General features: G+C 37.2%; 2 protein-coding genes across 2 annotated transcripts; both read right to left on the bottom strand.

The window, feature by feature from the left end:
• Positions 1-6,799: 6,799 nt before the first annotated feature.
• LOC137942095 (LEAF RUST 10 DISEASE-RESISTANCE LOCUS RECEPTOR-LIKE PROTEIN KINASE-like 1.2) lies at positions 6,800-14,979 on the bottom strand. The gene is made up of 2 exons (XM_068787778.1): positions 14,039-14,979; positions 6,800-7,109 (listed from the first exon to the last, which is right to left on the bottom strand). Exons 1-2 carry the CDS (start codon positions 14,811-14,813, stop codon positions 7,051-7,053), a joined length of 834 nt encoding a protein of 277 aa, XP_068643879.1. The 5' UTR covers positions 14,814-14,979; the 3' UTR covers positions 6,800-7,050.
• A 582-nt stretch (positions 14,980-15,561) lies between these two features.
• On the bottom strand, positions 15,562-16,489 carry LOC137942217 (LEAF RUST 10 DISEASE-RESISTANCE LOCUS RECEPTOR-LIKE PROTEIN KINASE-like 1.2). The gene has a single exon (XM_068787922.1). It carries the CDS (start codon positions 16,351-16,353, stop codon positions 15,577-15,579), a length of 777 nt encoding a protein of 258 aa, XP_068644023.1. The 5' UTR covers positions 16,354-16,489; the 3' UTR covers positions 15,562-15,576.
• Positions 16,490-16,843: the final 354 nt, after the last annotated feature.

The following is a 16,843-nucleotide window of genomic DNA, read 5'->3' as shown; positions in this document are numbered from 1 at the left end:
AAGAGCCCTTGTAAGTTCCTTTGTGGACATTTGTTACAATTGGTGTTTGTGACCTCATTGTGTTGTAACTGTTATTGGACTTTTTCATTAGTGAAGGGGGTTGGAGCTCCTTAGCTCATACCTTTTTCCCCCTCGACAATAAAACTAGGTGCTTAATATACATAAACCTCTTCGTGTAAATCACTATTCCAAAAATTATTCTTGATGTCTAATTGGTGAAGATTCAAATACGAGTTAGCAGTAAGAGAGACAAGAATATCAAGTTTGATGAGGAATAAACTTGGTGATAGTGTTTGGAGGGGGAGATTAAACTCTATGGATGTGTTAACACTTTCAAATGTTTCTATGTGTAATGCAATTTTAACAATCCAAGAACTCATGCAAATAATCAAATTATACACAATAAACATGTAGGATTTATAGTGTTTTACAATCCTTCCTCGAATTGCTAATCCACTCCCAAGATGTTTTGCACCTTGGAATTCTACTATGTTAGGGTTGTAAAGTGGCATTTACATCAAATTGCCTCTAAAGTTAAATACAATATTATTCACATAGGAACTTACAACACTCATTGACCACAACAACCAATTTATGATGCACATGCTCACATAGATTCACAACAACACACTAGACACCCAACCTAGACCGACAAAGTGATTTTTCAGCAAGTAACTAGGTTATGCAAACAAGCCTAGACCCACACAGAGGTTTGCACTAGTAGCTCATTAGGCACACCTAGCCTAGATCTACACTGAGGCTTGCAGCAATAGCTCACTAGGCATGCCTAGTCTAGACCCACATAGGAATTTTTAGCATTGCTCACTTACACAAGGACTTATGTCTAACAAACAAATAAGATGTGAACAAAAAAAAGATGAATCAAAGCAAGACAATCAAAATCTCTTCTCAAGTCACACAAGATCAAAATTTCTTTTCAAGCACACAAGTTTCTTAACCAGTATTATTTTCAAAGTAAAGTTACAAGCACCAGCTGAAGGATGAGTGTTAAAAGACACCCATGTGTGTAGGGGTGACATGGCTAGTAAATAAGGAAAACTATCATAGAGATAGCAAAAAATTATAATTATGCAAGTTGGGTGTATGTCCTCTTATGTCTTTTTCCTTTTTCTTCTTCTTCTTCTTCTTCTTCTTCTTCTTCCTCTTCCCTTTCTTCTCCATCTTCTTCTTCTTTTCCATCTCAGATCTTTGCCCGCTCTGATACCATGTTGAATTTCTAAAAAAGAGAAAAACTTCACCAACTTGATGTAATTTGAGTACAATAAGCCTCTATTCATGATAGAGGAAAGCAGTAGAGTCCAATTACAATTAAATTATATTTGTCCTAATTAAACCCAAAGTATAACACTTAAAAATAAGTCTTAGCATAATTAAAAAATTGAATATAAAAATAAGACTAACATAACTAAAACACCATTTAACTAAAACTCTTTTGTGAGACCTCCTACCATAATAATTTTGGCTTTGTAAGACTTCTTATTGTGAGTTTCATGTAAGACTCTTCCATATTTTCTCTTCAACACTCCCCCTCAAGAGTTTATAACTTTAGCTTGCAATAAAAATGATTTTCAGTCTTCAATTTTCATTTTCTGAAAAAAAAATTCATAGATGCAAAATTTTATCTTTTGTGTTCCCCCTTCTTGAATATTTTGGTCACATAAAAATTACCACAACATGTGGAATAAAATACATCTTTCTTGTACTTTTTCTTCTACTTCTCCCCCTCAAATTGGAAGGTATATGTGTAATCCCAACTTGAAGAAAAAACATAATTGTATTTATCATCTTCTCCATCAAGGTGTCCCGTGGATAAGAACTTAATCGTACAAACTCTCAAAAAATAATATGAGTGATGTTTGTATAAAAAATGTCCAAGCCAACCTCATAAGATTTCAAACAAAAGTAGTAATAATAATCACTAAAAAGGACAACGTCTGTCAGTCAAAGCACGACAATAAAAACCCACTTAAGGGTACTCATAAGAAGAGTCTCAATGGGTTTAAAACACTCATATGTATATAAAAAGATAAACCAACCCAAGCAACACAAAAGAGGTTGGCCCAAGGGTATGCGAGAATCAAAAAATGATAGTAGGAGAAAGACAATAGATAAAAAGGGGTATGTGGGGAAAGTAACAAAGGAAAAATAACCACCTCGATAATAAGAAAGAGACTGTAATGATAGAAAAATAACTAAATTTTTTTTACCAAGTATAACCTCAAGATAATTTCATAAGGGAGAACAAAAAAATTTGGAGTTGAGGATGCAGAAGGTATACAACCAAGTAACAAAAACACAAAACTTGAAAAAAACATTGACTATGGAAACTCTGATAATTTCATAACGTAACTTACAAGTTTTTGTTTCCAAATTGATCAATCTATATGAGGATATTTTCTAATCAAATACTCAACGAATTTATATCTAGAATACTTTTCAAATTCTAAAAAATCAAAACAGAAACTTTCCAATGATAGACTTTCCTAAATTAGAAGCATTTTCCTAAATTAGACTTTCCAACAATAAGAGATTTCTAGGATCAAAGAGGGTTCAAAAAAGAAGATAGTGATGAAGTTAGACCAAAAATTTCTTATTAGAAGACAAATTTGGATAAAAAACTCAAATTTGAGGAGAAAAGGAAACTCAATTCATGTCAATGCCTGGAGAAATAATAAGAGAAAAAAATAGGAAAAAATGAGATTTTTAGTAGCACTAACCTTTGCTACTTCTAATATCAATATCTCCCAAAATATAGGTCAGAATCATAAATGGTTTGTTCATCAAGAAAGTAGACTCAAGGAGCTTTAATTTGACACTTAATATGACACAAAAAGATTCGTTTTTGAATCTTTTATAACCTATTTATTTTCTTCATTTTGTAGTTTGACCCTTGTCGACTCCAATGTGAATATCTCCTTAAATGTAGATCAAATTGACATGAAATTCTCTCCTTCTGAAACTAGACTTAAATACCATTCATCTTGTATAACTTCTTTTCATAAAATATACTTCTTTTGAGATAAATAATTTGATAGATTTTATACTATGTAATCTAGCCAAACTGAGTACTCTTTCTTCTTTGGCCAGCATGACCATTGACTCTTCCAAGATCGATATCTCCCTCTAGAAAAATCAAATTGAGAATTGTTTGAATAGCTAAAAAAATAAACTTACAAATATTTCTTTTGTCTTTTGTAAGACAAGACATTGTCTAGAATCATCCATGACCGTCTCACTTCTGATATATAATTATTCATATAAATTCTCATTCTTGATGACATAAAATAGTTCAAAAATTGAAGTTTTCTACTACTGCTCAAACCTCTCTTTGTAGTCAAATCTTTATTGCTTCAAATAATGATTTCTCTTTGTAAAAAAACTCTGATTGCTAAAAAAAATCATTAGAAAGTAGACTCACATATTTTTTTGCCAATATATAATTATCAATATGAAAAACTCGTTATAGAGGTACGAACACCAAGAAAACAACGGGTATTGGGACAAGAAAGAGAAAAAAAGATAGAATGCGAACCTAAACTACTAAAGATGATAGATCAGAAAATTATCACATTATCTCTATGGGTTGACCAAGTCAACTCACAAAACCTGCTCTGATAACATGTTGAATATCTTCTTATGGCTTTGTACGACTTATTATTGTCAGAGTCATGTAAGACTTTTCCATATCTGCTCTTCAACATTCATCAACTATAGGAGGGGGTTTAACTAGATGTTTAAACAAGTCCCAGGTGATAAGAAATTGTTTAACAGATTTGGACCAACTTAAGTAATTAGATAATCCCTTATGGGAGATGGTAGTAATCTTTAGTAAACTTTTATTAGACATGTCAAAAGTGTTCTAGTCAGCCTAACAATTCAAAATATGCAATCTTCACGAAGAAATCAATAGACTCAAATCTAAGTCTCAAACCAATTAGGTAGAAGAGAAGCCCCATCCAACAGGGTATGTGCACCATCAATGTATAGAATAAGAACACTTGAAAATCAAAATATGAAGACCTCAAACCTATTATCAGGGTGAAGCCTTCCTAATCATCTCCAAGAAGATGCAATCCAACCAATTCTGAGAATGAGTATGCAAGCAAGAAGCATGCAAATTCTATACCAACAATATATCAACAGCAGAATACTAGCAAATTTTTGGAACACACGAACTCAAGAAGTCCATAACTGAAGAACGGTAGATGCAATATCCCACAGTAACAAGGAGTCTCAAAAGAGGGAATGCATTGACCTCTTTTGACTTTATCAAGTGTCTTTATACAAGCAGAACACAAACAAGTTCTCAGCTTCCTCAAGAGTAAGTGTCCTAAATCGGATGCAAACTCTATGAGAAGTTGAATTGAACCACTTTTTGCATTGATTGAGAGTGATATTTATATACACTTTACAACATAAAAGATAAATCATATCATCATAGATCTTATCTCCTAAATCGAAGGGAGATAAGAAATCTTATCTCCTAACCTAAGGGAAGATAATCCCATGGCATCGCTCCAAAATTGGTGAGGGTCAGGAAGGTCTGGTTTCTTTGGCTGGGGTACAACAACCCCACAGTTTGAGATATGGGGAGAGAAAGAGCTCATTAACATCAGTCACTATGTGTCAACGATTCGACGAGAAATCAATAATAGAAACAACGATCGAAATTCAAAATCAACAGGCAGTGCTTGTAGGGAGACTTGAATCGATGGACAATGACAGTTGGCAGCAATTTTTGATCAATGTGACATCCTCTGATAACCTTGGTAGTGGTTTGCAATGGTCTTCTTTCAGAAATGGTGATTGAGGCATGAAAAAATGGCTGAAATTTTGTTGGCAAAGGTCATTACCGAAGATAGAATGGAGAGGAATGGTGGAGAGACTAGTAGGTTTGCTTGCGGGTTTCGATGCTCTCGTTGAAGACAAAGCGATTGATTTTGGGTATGACGAGGTCGTCAGTGCAACATGGATCAAAGGTGTCGCGTGAGCAAAGGAGAAAGGGAATAGGAAGAGATGGCGGGGATGCAATCTATCACTTTCAATGGTCCATCTTGAATTGTTGGAGGCACACGGAAGCTCAGTCGATGCTAGTTTTCGTTAGAGAGAGCATTGCAAAGAGGGAGTGATGACTGGACAGGATTTCGAACAAAATAAAATTGGAAGAAGGCAAATGCAGAGGATTAATCGATCTGCTCTGATACCATATAAGAAGTTGAACTGAACCACATCTTTGCATTGATTGAGAGTGGTATTTATATACACTTTACAACAGAAAGGATAAATACAATCATCAGAGATCTTATCTCCTAAACCGAAGGGAGATAAAAAATCTTATCTCCTAAAACAAAGGAAAGATAATCCCTTATCAAACTCTACCCTAGTGGAAGGAAAAACATATCAGACTCTTTACAAAATCAAGTCCAACTAAAGCTTTACTCATTCTGAAGTTCGAGAACGTCAATTCTTTTCTTCTTGCGGAGAATTTTTAGAAAACTACTCAGGTAGTTTCTCAGCAAGCTTGAGCCTTAATACGTAAGGTTTCAATCAAATATAATATGATGAACCAAGCAATTTTTTTGTTGCTCTTAGAAGCACCGTGTCAAGTTCTCTTCTTAATATCAATGGTTGAAACTTAGATGGAGTAACCAACTTGAATTAAGAAGTGTTCAAGAGCAGTTTCAACATGTGTTTATATATATATATATATGAAAGATGGCAACTTTACCTTTGAAATATGAAGAAACCATCTACCAAACATATAAGCGCTAGATATGCATGGACAAATGGAAGATTGTTTTTCCTTTCCATACATACTTACGAAAAAAAAAGGGGTCAAACCAGCTATGAACTTTAAGCCATAGTGACTAACATAACAACAATTATAGCATGAGAGGATGATACATATCTGATTTGAGGCTTAGCAACTGTCCATCAATGTTGTCCAATGTGTCCTTTTGTAAACCAAGAAAATGAAACTTATCGAATCCTAAGATATTTGTTTTGATACCATGTTCAATCTTAAAATTCTATTATTTGTATTAAGAAACCTTTAGGTTCGAGAAGGTGAAGGAGGAAGAGGAGAAAGAAATAAAGTGAAGGAGAGAAGAGGGTTCAAGAGATGAGTGGAAGGAGCAAGAAGATTAGGACATGATATGTTTTCCTAACCCTTGATATCCTTTATATAATCACTTAGAAGATTTAAAAATTACATAAATATCTTTTAACCTAAGGACTAGAAATAAATATTAATAAAAATAACAAAATTACATTAAACCGCTACACTTCTTGTAGTGGTACAAAGATATTTTAAACTTAGTTTATGGTAATTTTCTATTATTTAAATATATTTTTTAATAAGTCTCCTTGTAAAAAGTTATACTACCCAGTCAAATAGAGAGTCGGGCCAGTAGGGTCTTCATATTATTGGACACCATGTCAAGTAAAAATCATGGTTCTTATATTATTAAACTTTATGCGGTTGTTTCTTTTTTTCTTACCATATAGTTACTTAGACCACAATACACTAAGCTTAAGCCCTTATCATCATGACATTTAGCTTAATTATACATAACATATTATATATTATTATAAAGAAGAAATTTTTGGTTTTAGATTTTTTAGTTATATTTCTAACCAAATCGCCTTGTAAAAAAGTAAGTGACTAGTTGGCATTCAGATAGGGCAAGTCGAGTGACCCAACTCAAGATCGAGAGGCACAAAGTCCCCATCATGGTTCCCAAAACATTGCTCCAAAAGATGGTTTTCCTCTTGTATATTACAACAACCTATATACAAAGCCCTCAATGTCATATTCAGTAATTACATCTGCAAGTTTTGCCCTGAAACACAAATAGGACACAACATAATGGCACATCTCGTTGTGAATAAATACCTATTGCAAGTTATCATTTGTTACAGGAGATCAAGAAAGAAGACTCAATTTCATGCACTGGCATTAGGCGTCGTGGCCAATTATCCATCACAGAATCTGGTGAAAATGGCAGAACACTCATCAATAGACCTACATCATCCATCTAAGTATCCAACTCTGAGCTTCTTCATTTCATCCTCCTCCCTCTTGATCCCTGTAAGAGCAGATAAGCTCTCATAAAATGTAAAAACAAAAACGACTTCATAAGCAGAGAAACAGAGACCTTCGAAAAACCAACTTCTTCATTCATATTTTTTAGGTAGTGTACAAGAATCCTTTTATAGATAGGACTTGCCGACAATGGATGAGATGAAATTACAATCAAATATTGGGTATGATTTTAGTGTTGTCTGCGTAAGGTTGTTACAACAGAAAGCACGTATTTTGTACAAATATTATTTCCAGAAGGTTCTTCTTCTTGCGTGGATAATGTTGAATCTTCATGAGCTGCTGAGTTGGAGCTGGAGGCTGACTTGGCTTGATCACTAACACCCTCTCGAGAGTCCAACAGGGGCATCATGGTGAGACTCGAACACAAAGTATTGAATCGAGAGGATAACAATGACTGGGTAAGTATGTCAGCTACTTGATCCTGAGAGGAAATGAAGGCAACATGTAGAGTTTTGGAAGCATCCCTATCACGTTAAAAGTAAAAATTGATCTCTATGTGTTTTGTATGTGAATGGAGAACTAGATTGGCAGAGAGATATGTGGCTCCCAAATTGTCACACCATAGAGTGGGAGCCTATGGAAGAAATACACCCAATTCATGAAGAAGATATTGAAGCCATAATAACTCAGTTATGGTATTAGCAAGAGCTTTATACTCTACTTTTGTGCTGGAATGAGCTACCGTTTGTTGTTTCTTGGAACCCAGAAAATTAAGTTTGAACCAAGAAAAATATAATGACCTCTTATAGGCCGGCGATCATCAAGGCATCCTGCCTAGTCGCCATTAGAAAAAGCTTGAAGATGAAAAGAGGAAGATGGTGTAATAAGGGGACCATAGTGAGTTGTGTGTTTGAGATAACGTAGTATCCGCTTCACTGCTTGCCAGTGATTGATGGTAGGTGCATGCATAAATTTGCAAGTTTTGTTCACAACAAAGGCCACATCCGGGCGAGTAAGAGATAGATATTGTAAACTGCCAACAGTGCTTCAATATAGAGTAGGATCGTTGAAAGCAGGTCCATTATCACGAGAAAGGTTTATGTTGGAGGCCATGGGAGTTTTAACAGGTTTGGCTAGGTCCATAGTGGTCCGTTAAAGAAGATCACAAATGTATTTTGTTTGTGAGAGATGCAGACCTTTGGACAAATTTTGAATCTCTAAGCCAAGAAAAAAACGAAGGGGACCCAAGTCCTTAACTGGAAAGGACTGACCGAGTGTCTTGAGAACAGATGCAATTGCCTTTGGACAAGATACCGTAAGGATAATGTTATCGACATACACAAGAAAATACAGAGTAATGGAAATGTGTGTATAAATGAAAAGAGAAGAATTATAAATAGATTGGACAAAACCAATTTTAAGAAGTTGTGTGCTCAGTTTTGAGAACCACCCTCTAGGTGCTTGTTTAAGGCCATATATAGCTTTATTTAAGCGACATACATGAGATGGATAATCTGGGTTCAAAAATTCAACAGGTTGAGCCATGAAGACTTGTTCTAGAAGATCACTGTGCAGGAAGGCGTTAGAGATATCTAACTGCCGAAAAGGCCATTGTGCAGTAACAACAAGAGTAAGGATAGTCCGAATGGTGATGGGTTTCACCACAGGACTAAAAGTTTCAAAAAAATTGATACCTTCCTGTTAGTGAAAGCCTTTTGCAACCAAGTGTGCTTGGTAACTCTCCACAATTCCATCGGCGTTCCGTTTGGTGCGAAAAACCCATTTACAACCAACCAATTTTTCGATACCAGTGTCCAGGTCTGAGTTTCCATGAGTGCCTGAAATTTATCTTTCATGGTGGTATGCTATTGGTGGCGCTTGGCAGTTTCGGTAAAAATTTGAGGTTCATCAGGGATGAGGCTAGAGGTGATGGTAAGATAGCTCCGTGGCGGTGGCCATAGCATTGTCCCATCTGTGAACTGTTTGGGTCGAAGAGAGTTCGCTTTTGAACGAGTGATGATAGATGGAGGCAAAGAGGAAGACCCGGGATTAGACAACGATGAGGAACTCTTATTTTGAAAATTATGGTTAGAGATCGGAGAAAATGGGGTAGGCCATGGCATAGTGGGTAAAGTGGGCCTGAATTGAGAGGTAGATATGGAGTTATTTGGAGGGCCTAGGCTGGTAGTGTTAGTATGCTTGGTGGTGGATGAAGATAAGATTTCAAGGTTGGATGGGGTTCTTTGGAGAGGAAGGGGACCCAGAATGGAGGACAGAGATGATGAAGTGGGCTAGGAAGGAGTAACATGTATGGATTTAAATGGGAAATTTTTTTCATCAAAGACAACATCTCGGGACAGATATAGTCGATTAGAGAACATTTGTACCTGGGAATCAATATAGCCAATGAATAGACACTGAACAGAAAGCAAATCAAGTTTATGACGGTTGTAAGGCCTCAAATGAGGCCAGCAAACACAACCTTTGGATAAAGATGGCACAGCAGAGAAATTCAAGAAGCTAATATAGAACAGAGTTCCTTATCCGACCAATTCACAAATAATAATGGTGGCAAGTCAGACATGGATAACCAACAAAGAGTTATGTTGACTACTTATAATACAAACTCAAAATAAAATTAGGAATGAGTCATTTATGGATAAATAATACTGGATAACATCCCAATGGTTGGACCAAGGGAATGAGTCATTTATGGATAAATAATACAGGATAACCTGCCCCGCCTGCAACTTAGTAAATCACATCTTTGTAGCCCCATATATAGAGATTTTTGAGTTAATGTTCATTTTTCACCGTACTTGCATCTTTAAATCTTTAAAGCTCAATTTAGCAAGCATTGAAAGAGGACCGCACAATGGATAAACTTGATTCCCATAATTGTGAAGTTTCATGGGCAGAAAGGTTGATCCTTTGTGACCTTCTTTTCATTTAGACAAGTGGAGTAAGAGGAATATTACAGAGAAGAATCAGAGGAAGAGAAAAAAGAGACGTCAACAAATCACAACACAAGTTTGTAGAGCTTTCTTTTTAAAAAAATTAGCTGGTAAGAGAACCATATGAACTTTTTTTTGAGTAAAAATAAAAAAAAAAAAGTTCATAGGGTTCTCTTACCAGCTAATATTTAAAAAAAAAAAAGAGAACCATATGAACTTGATCCATGGTTTTTTTTCTGGTCAAACGTCAGTTTCCTTCATTTATCCAGAGCGAGGACTAAAAATTCCATGAAGATGGATGGTGAGAATAATTTTATTCCTCCTTTAGGCAACTTATAGTATCCTGAGTTAGAACAAGTGTTTCTTAAGTAATCTCTACAGTTATCAAGATGGAGACAAAAAGCAGGTGCCTTCAAAAGAAATTGAGAGAGCACACTTTCAATGATTACAAGAACAGTTGTCTAGTGAAACAGTGGGACTGTGCCTAGGGGTGGCATCGAGCCGAGCCGAGCCCGAACCTGCCTATGTTCGAGTCGAGCTTGATTTAAATATTTCGAGCCGAGCTTCGAGCCGAGCCTCGTCTCGAGCCTAAAATTGTTATCGAGCTCGAGCCCAACGAGTTCGAGCCGAGCTTCGAGCCGAGCTCGAGCCTCAACATACATTTCAAACTTTTCAAAAAATATATATCGAATAAAATGTATATAAAATTATGCATACATTTTATATAAAATTGGGCATGACCTCTACAGAAAATTGGGCATAACTTATATATATATAATATGTGTATAAGATTGGGCATAACCTCTACTTAAAATTGAGCATAATCTATATATATAATACTTGTATAAAATTCGGCATGACCTTTACTTAAAATTGGGCATAATCAATATACATAATACTTGCATAAACACTCCATAAAATTGTCTATACATTCCATAAACACTTCATGAAATTGTTTATACACTCCATAAAATAATCTAAACACTCCATACACTGCATAACATTATAAATAAACTCTATACAATAATCAAACACAACAAAATTAAATAAAATATCACTATCAATTTACAATCACCCAAATAAAAACTATAAATTCTTTAAATAAAATCATATTACTATTACATACTTACTAGAAAATTACAAGAAATATTTTAAATTTTTCTTAGGAAAATTAAATGGACCTCTTATTGCCTTTTCTAAGGAAATAAATAAAAATTAATAATTAATCTAATATATTATTATACTTATCAATAAAATTTTAATCACATAAAATGTCAAACACAAAATTACTATGAAAATTGCCTCATGCTCAAAGTATTATATCATCAACTGTCAAATACTTATTCAAAATTTTTCTATATGATTTTCTAAGTCATCTTGGCAAGAAAATCTTACTTGAAAAATTATAGGATTTTTTAAAAAGAATTTATAATTAGAAAAATATTTTAAAAAATACGAGGCACTAATGGTCCCTATATTTCTATTACAAATGTTTTTTCAACATTTATTGAAAAAACTAATATCTGGAAACGTATTTCTACTAAAATATCTTTTCAATTTATTTAAGAGTCATGAGGAAGGGACAAAGAGTTTTTTTTTTCCTTGTTTATGATCTCGCACGTAGGGGTGGCTTTGAATAAATTATATATAAAATTATGCATACATTTTAAAAAAATATAATGATAGGGGAGGTTCAGGATTGAATTTCAATAATGGATTAAAATGCACCAATATTAATATTTTTTACTCCAATTGTTGTCTAGCTTGTTTTGTAATTTTTGAATTTGGCCATAATTTATTATGGCCTCCTTAGTGCCCCTAGATAAAAATTTATATTCTAGGAAAAACTAAAAATATTTTTCCTATGATACATATTCCCAAAAAAACCTTTAAATAAAATCTTATTACTATTAGTGACTTATTAGAAAATTATAGGAAATATTTTAAAATTTTCTTAGGAAAGTTAAATGGACCTTTTATTGTCTCTTCTAGGGAAATAAATAAAAAGTAATAGTCAATCTAATATATTATTATACTTATCGATAAAGTTTTAATTAAATAAAATATCAAACATAAAATTGCAATGAAAATTATTTCATGCTAAAAGTATTACAGCATCAACTGTTAAATACTTATTCAAAAAATTTCTATACAGTTTTCTACCCCATCTTGGTACAAAAAATCTTACTTTGAAAATTATATGATTTTTAATAAAAAATTTCAATTAGAAAAGTGTTTAAAAAAACATGAGACACTAATAGTTTATAGAAAATTATTTTTATAAAATTTATTTTTAATTTTTTCCAGAGGAAAAAGTTTTTTTTTTATTTTATGATCTCGCACGTGCGAGATCATCTTCTCGCGAGGAAGGGGGAGATTATTTCTCCTCTATTCTGGTTTTCCGCCGAGACGACCCCGAGGGAAGGGGCTTACGGCGCCGGGGAGGATTTATCGTCGGAGATGACGGCCACGACGGAGTCGGTGGCGACGGAATCGGCGGTGATGGAAGCGGCGGCGACGGCGAGGAGAGGAAGAAATCGAACGGACAGACACAGAGGCGGCCGACGAGCAACTGCGACGGCGGTATAGACGCCGGAGAATAGCTACGACGGCGATAGAGGCGGCGACAACAACTGATGGGAGGGGTCGGCGGTGACGAGGGGGGAGGAAAAAATTTTCCCCCCCTCGCTCTCGCTCCCGCTCCCGCTCCCCCGCTCGCTCGCGATCCCGTACCGATTCATGCCGATCCGACTCATTTCGAGCCGGCTCGCGAGCCAACGAACCGAACCTAGCTTCGGTCGAGCTCGGCTCGTTAAGGTAAACGAGCCGATTTCAGTGTTCGAGCTCGGCTCGAGCTCGAAAAATGACGAATCGAACCGAGCCGGCTCGCGAACCGGCTCGGCTCGAAGCCACCCCTAAGTGTGCCCTCCAACTAGAATTATGTAAGCAGTAAAGACTCTTCCTCAAAGAAGAAATTTTGAAGAGGCAGCAAGGAGAAATGAGATGGGAAAAAGGTCAATGCTATAAAAACAAGAAGGACTCTACAGTCTACATTCGTTGAGCAGAGATGGTGTTTTGACTTTGAACGACGACAATATGCTTTTGACAAATAGAAAAGAGCTCATTCGAAGGACTTGAGAAATTCCAAAGGAGAGAGGGTATCTTGGTGTAAATATATAGCGAGTCGTCATGACCGCTGTAACATAAAATAGCAGACTTTGAAATAATAGGTCGAATGAAAAGGAAGGGAGGGAGATGAGAGGGTATTTCAGATCTTCTAGACAAACCCAAAGTGAGAAAATTTTAGAACAGAAGAAACCAACGACAGACAAACGGACCCAAAAAAAAAAAAAAAAAAACAATTCAAAATCTGAACCGTCGAATCAAAAATTAAAAAAAAGAGAAGGAATTTGGGCCCGTTGAAAGAAATATCTAGCTTAATCGCTTATGTGGGAGTCATTGCTTGACAAAAGGGAGAATTTGAGACTTTGTGGCCAATTTGATCTACGCCATCACGGCAAAGACTAAGATCAACAGTCAGGAAGTGGTGTCATTGGATCCATTTCCAGTGTGATGACGTCCACAAGACGGGGAGCGATTAAGAAACTTTGCCCGACGACTTTTCTAGCTTAGAAGTTCATCTGAAATTTCCCTTCGGGTAAAAAAAACGATTCCAATTAAAAAGGAAACAAGACTTCTGGACTAAAATCAAAACCCCTAGGGCCCTACCACGAGGTATCTGGAAGTAGTAATTCTTAAAAAATACACAACCAGCGGAATATCCAGATCACCCAGAAACAATAGCTTGCTCCAATTACAGAATTCAGGATGTGTTCAGTTTGCTCCAATAGCTTATCTTTGCTCAAGTTGATAATCAACTTTTTCCTCTTAACGAGAAGCCACAAATGATCCCAATTCCCAATTTGCCAAAATCATTCATCAGATCATTAACGCATCAACAGTTTGGGGTAGTGGTCAAATGAGAAACAGAAGAAGATTAATGACACTTGTGACTTACCTGGAACCGGAACATCTCGCAGGCAGTCGGAATATTGGGATTGCTCAGGGCAAAAACAAGCGCAATCACCCCCCTTGTTGACTGGATAAATGCCGCAGCGGCCACCGGCTCTACGGCACTGCGCGCACTCGAAACCACATGCTAACCAATTCACCTGGAATCCCTCCTTCACAACATCCATCATATGGATTGGATTGCTTTCCAACAATGGAAACGACTCGATAAGAACCGGTAATACTCTTGCTTGGCATGGCAGTCTCACGGCACTGCTCGGCGTCTTCGTGTAACAGGCAGGATAACCTTGAATGTCTTCCAGGCAAGGAACCAGCTCGAGGCCGGGTGTGGCAATTTGTATAGCCTTCGAGCAATTATAGCAGAGAGAGAGATTAAGAACGGCATCTGTGAGACGGAAGAGAGGAGGCTCAGGAAGGGAATCGTCTTCGGACGGAAAAGGACAATAATTATACACTGCAAATCGTTTCTCTACGATCATCAGGAGTTGTTTCTCATAATCGATCTGACCTATGACTCGATAAGTCTTCAAACCTATCTGGATCTCTGGCGAATCGTTTTGGCAGGTCAGCTTGTATCCCGGATAGCCACAAAACTCTGACCGCTCACCGGCCAGAAAAGGAAAGGAGATGTTGTCCTTAAAGTTCCCGCATTCAAACAGTTGCGCCTCGCACTTTTGGTAATATTCCTCTCCTTGAGAATCAGAACTTAGAGGGAAAAAAGACACAAGAATGACAAGGAGGAAAGACGAAGAAGGATGCATCTCAACGGTGTGATTCTGTGACTCCAGGACTAAGAGAGGCAGACGAAGGCGACAATATTGAAATCCCAACACACAGGAGTTGTTTGGTAATAAGGAGAGGAGTTATTGACAGCGCGGACTTTTCCACAAGAGAAAGAATTGCAGGGAAGACGGCCCGGAGCCAGCGTTGAAGATACTAAAGAAATTACACCGAAGGTGGCGTGTGTCACACTCTTATAAAATAGTGCTTCGACTAACCAAATCTTCAGAAAATTCTATCAATTACGCATGGGAAAATAGGCTCACTACAGTCGCAAATACGGGCAGGTTGAAGCATCACCTTGACCAAACAAGGACAGTCACCAATCAGTTAGGGAGGAAAGGAACTACGGGATTTGAAAACTTGGTCGCCCTAATCAATGGAGTAAAACGCGACCCGCAGACGCTGCGGCCAGACACCCTTAGGGCCTCAACAAAATTGTAGTCCGTCGTCGTCTCCCCTGAATACTCCTAAATCTAAGAAGTTCTAATGGAAGGGTAGAAAGGAGTGAACCAGTTGGCAAGCACCAAGGTGAACACCCAACACTATTATACGAACAAAACAAGCAAAAAGTTCTAAATATGAATTTCTTGTTCTCACATCAAGTGTTTGTGAGATTAAAGTCACCAAATGAGTTCCTTTTCGTCGTCCAGTAGAGTTAGAGTTCTTCATCAAGAGACGCCGGTGGCAGCAAACGGATGGTTTCATTTACTCGCGAAAATCCCACAAAGTCGTTAACATAGATTAAAGGAAACGAAAATAACAGCAAGTAAGAAGACAGAGCCTACCCTGCTCGCACGAAGCATAGCGCGTTCCGTCTGGACACAAACAGATCGTCTGCTCAAGGACGGTTGGATTAGATCCGCAAATCCCACCAGAAAGGACACATTCGGTGCACCATCCTGCCCCCACTAGCCACTTCACTTGAAACCCCTCTTTCAACACTTCAACATAGCTGGCTTCATTTCTTGTAAGCCGGTCCCGAGCCCCTTCCATAGCATGAACTTCAATCGTCTGTGAGCAATCTTTAGCAATATCTGAGTTTTTTGGCTTTGCAGATAAGTAAGAGTGGTTTCCGCGGCACCGAATTACTATCAGATCTTTGTGGGCACTCAAATCGTTTAAGCAATCATAGTAGATGCTGAGGACCTCTTTTGGAGACGCAAATTCGTAAGCATTAGTAATGGTTGTCTCTGTAGATGGTCGAGGACAATCACCGCTCCAGATATCTGTTTCCACAATAGTTAGAAGCCGTTCCCGGTAACTGATATTCTTGACAATGTATTTTTCCAAACCGATCACGATCTTCGGCGATTCGTTTTCGCAGGTCAAGGTCATGTTCGTATACCCGCAAACCGGAGGTCTGTCGCCCGCAAGGAAAGGGTAAGTGACGTTATTCATGCTTCCGCAGCTAAACGGGTAGGGCTTACACGTTTTGAAGGGGTCATCTCCTTGGGAATTTGAGCTTCGAGCAGAGATGAAGAGGATGATCGAAACGAAGAAAGAAGAATATGGATTCATCCCTCCGAGAGAAATCAAGAAGCAAGCCCCTACTAGTTCTCCGTTTTCAATCCGACGGTTACGACTACCGATAACTGCTCAGCCACTGGTACGGGCGGTGTTCCGCTTTCCTTCTGCGATTGAAACACCACGAAGGATGCTGAACACTGATTCCGGTCAAGAAACTTGGATCTGGTTGGCTAATGATCAGATTGGTCAAATGTCATACAGATGGCGCCGTATGAGCAACGAAGATAATGTATTAAACACAAAGGAAGTAAAAATGTGAAAGAGAGCGTGAAAGAGCCGGGAGATTGCCCGTTGCCGTGTATTTCTGGGCACAGACCTTTCACATCAAAGACCTCCTACATAGAAGACGGCATTCATTTGAGGCAAGTCAGGCCTCCACTGATCTCCTGGGTGAGAAGGTAATTGAATAATTCAAATGATGTGTTAACTAATAGATAAAAGATTCAAAGGGAAATATAAGAACAAAAAGAATATTAGTGAG

Source organism: Aristolochia californica, unplaced genomic scaffold, assembly GCF_029961685.1.
Source record: "Aristolochia californica isolate CCGP_79_NKW_82.1479 unplaced genomic scaffold, dmAriCali1.0.hap1 SCAF_9, whole genome shotgun sequence".
Lineage (NCBI taxonomy): Eukaryota > Viridiplantae > Streptophyta > Magnoliopsida > Piperales > Aristolochiaceae > Aristolochia > Aristolochia californica.
This window is presented reverse-complemented; position numbering and strand designations above follow the sequence as displayed.

Coding starts and splice junctions, on each gene's coding strand:
- LOC137942095 (XM_068787778.1), bottom strand. CDS start 14,813: ATGCATCCTTCTTCGTCTTTCCTCCTTGTCATTCTTGTGTCTTTTTTC. Junction 7,110..14,038: donor GCGAGATGTTCCGGTTCCAG/GTAAGTCACAAG, acceptor CTGCTCTTACAG/GGATCAAGAGGGAGGAGGAT.
- LOC137942217 (XM_068787922.1), bottom strand. CDS start 16,353: ATGAATCCATATTCTTCTTTCTTCGTTTCGATCATCCTCTTCATCTCT.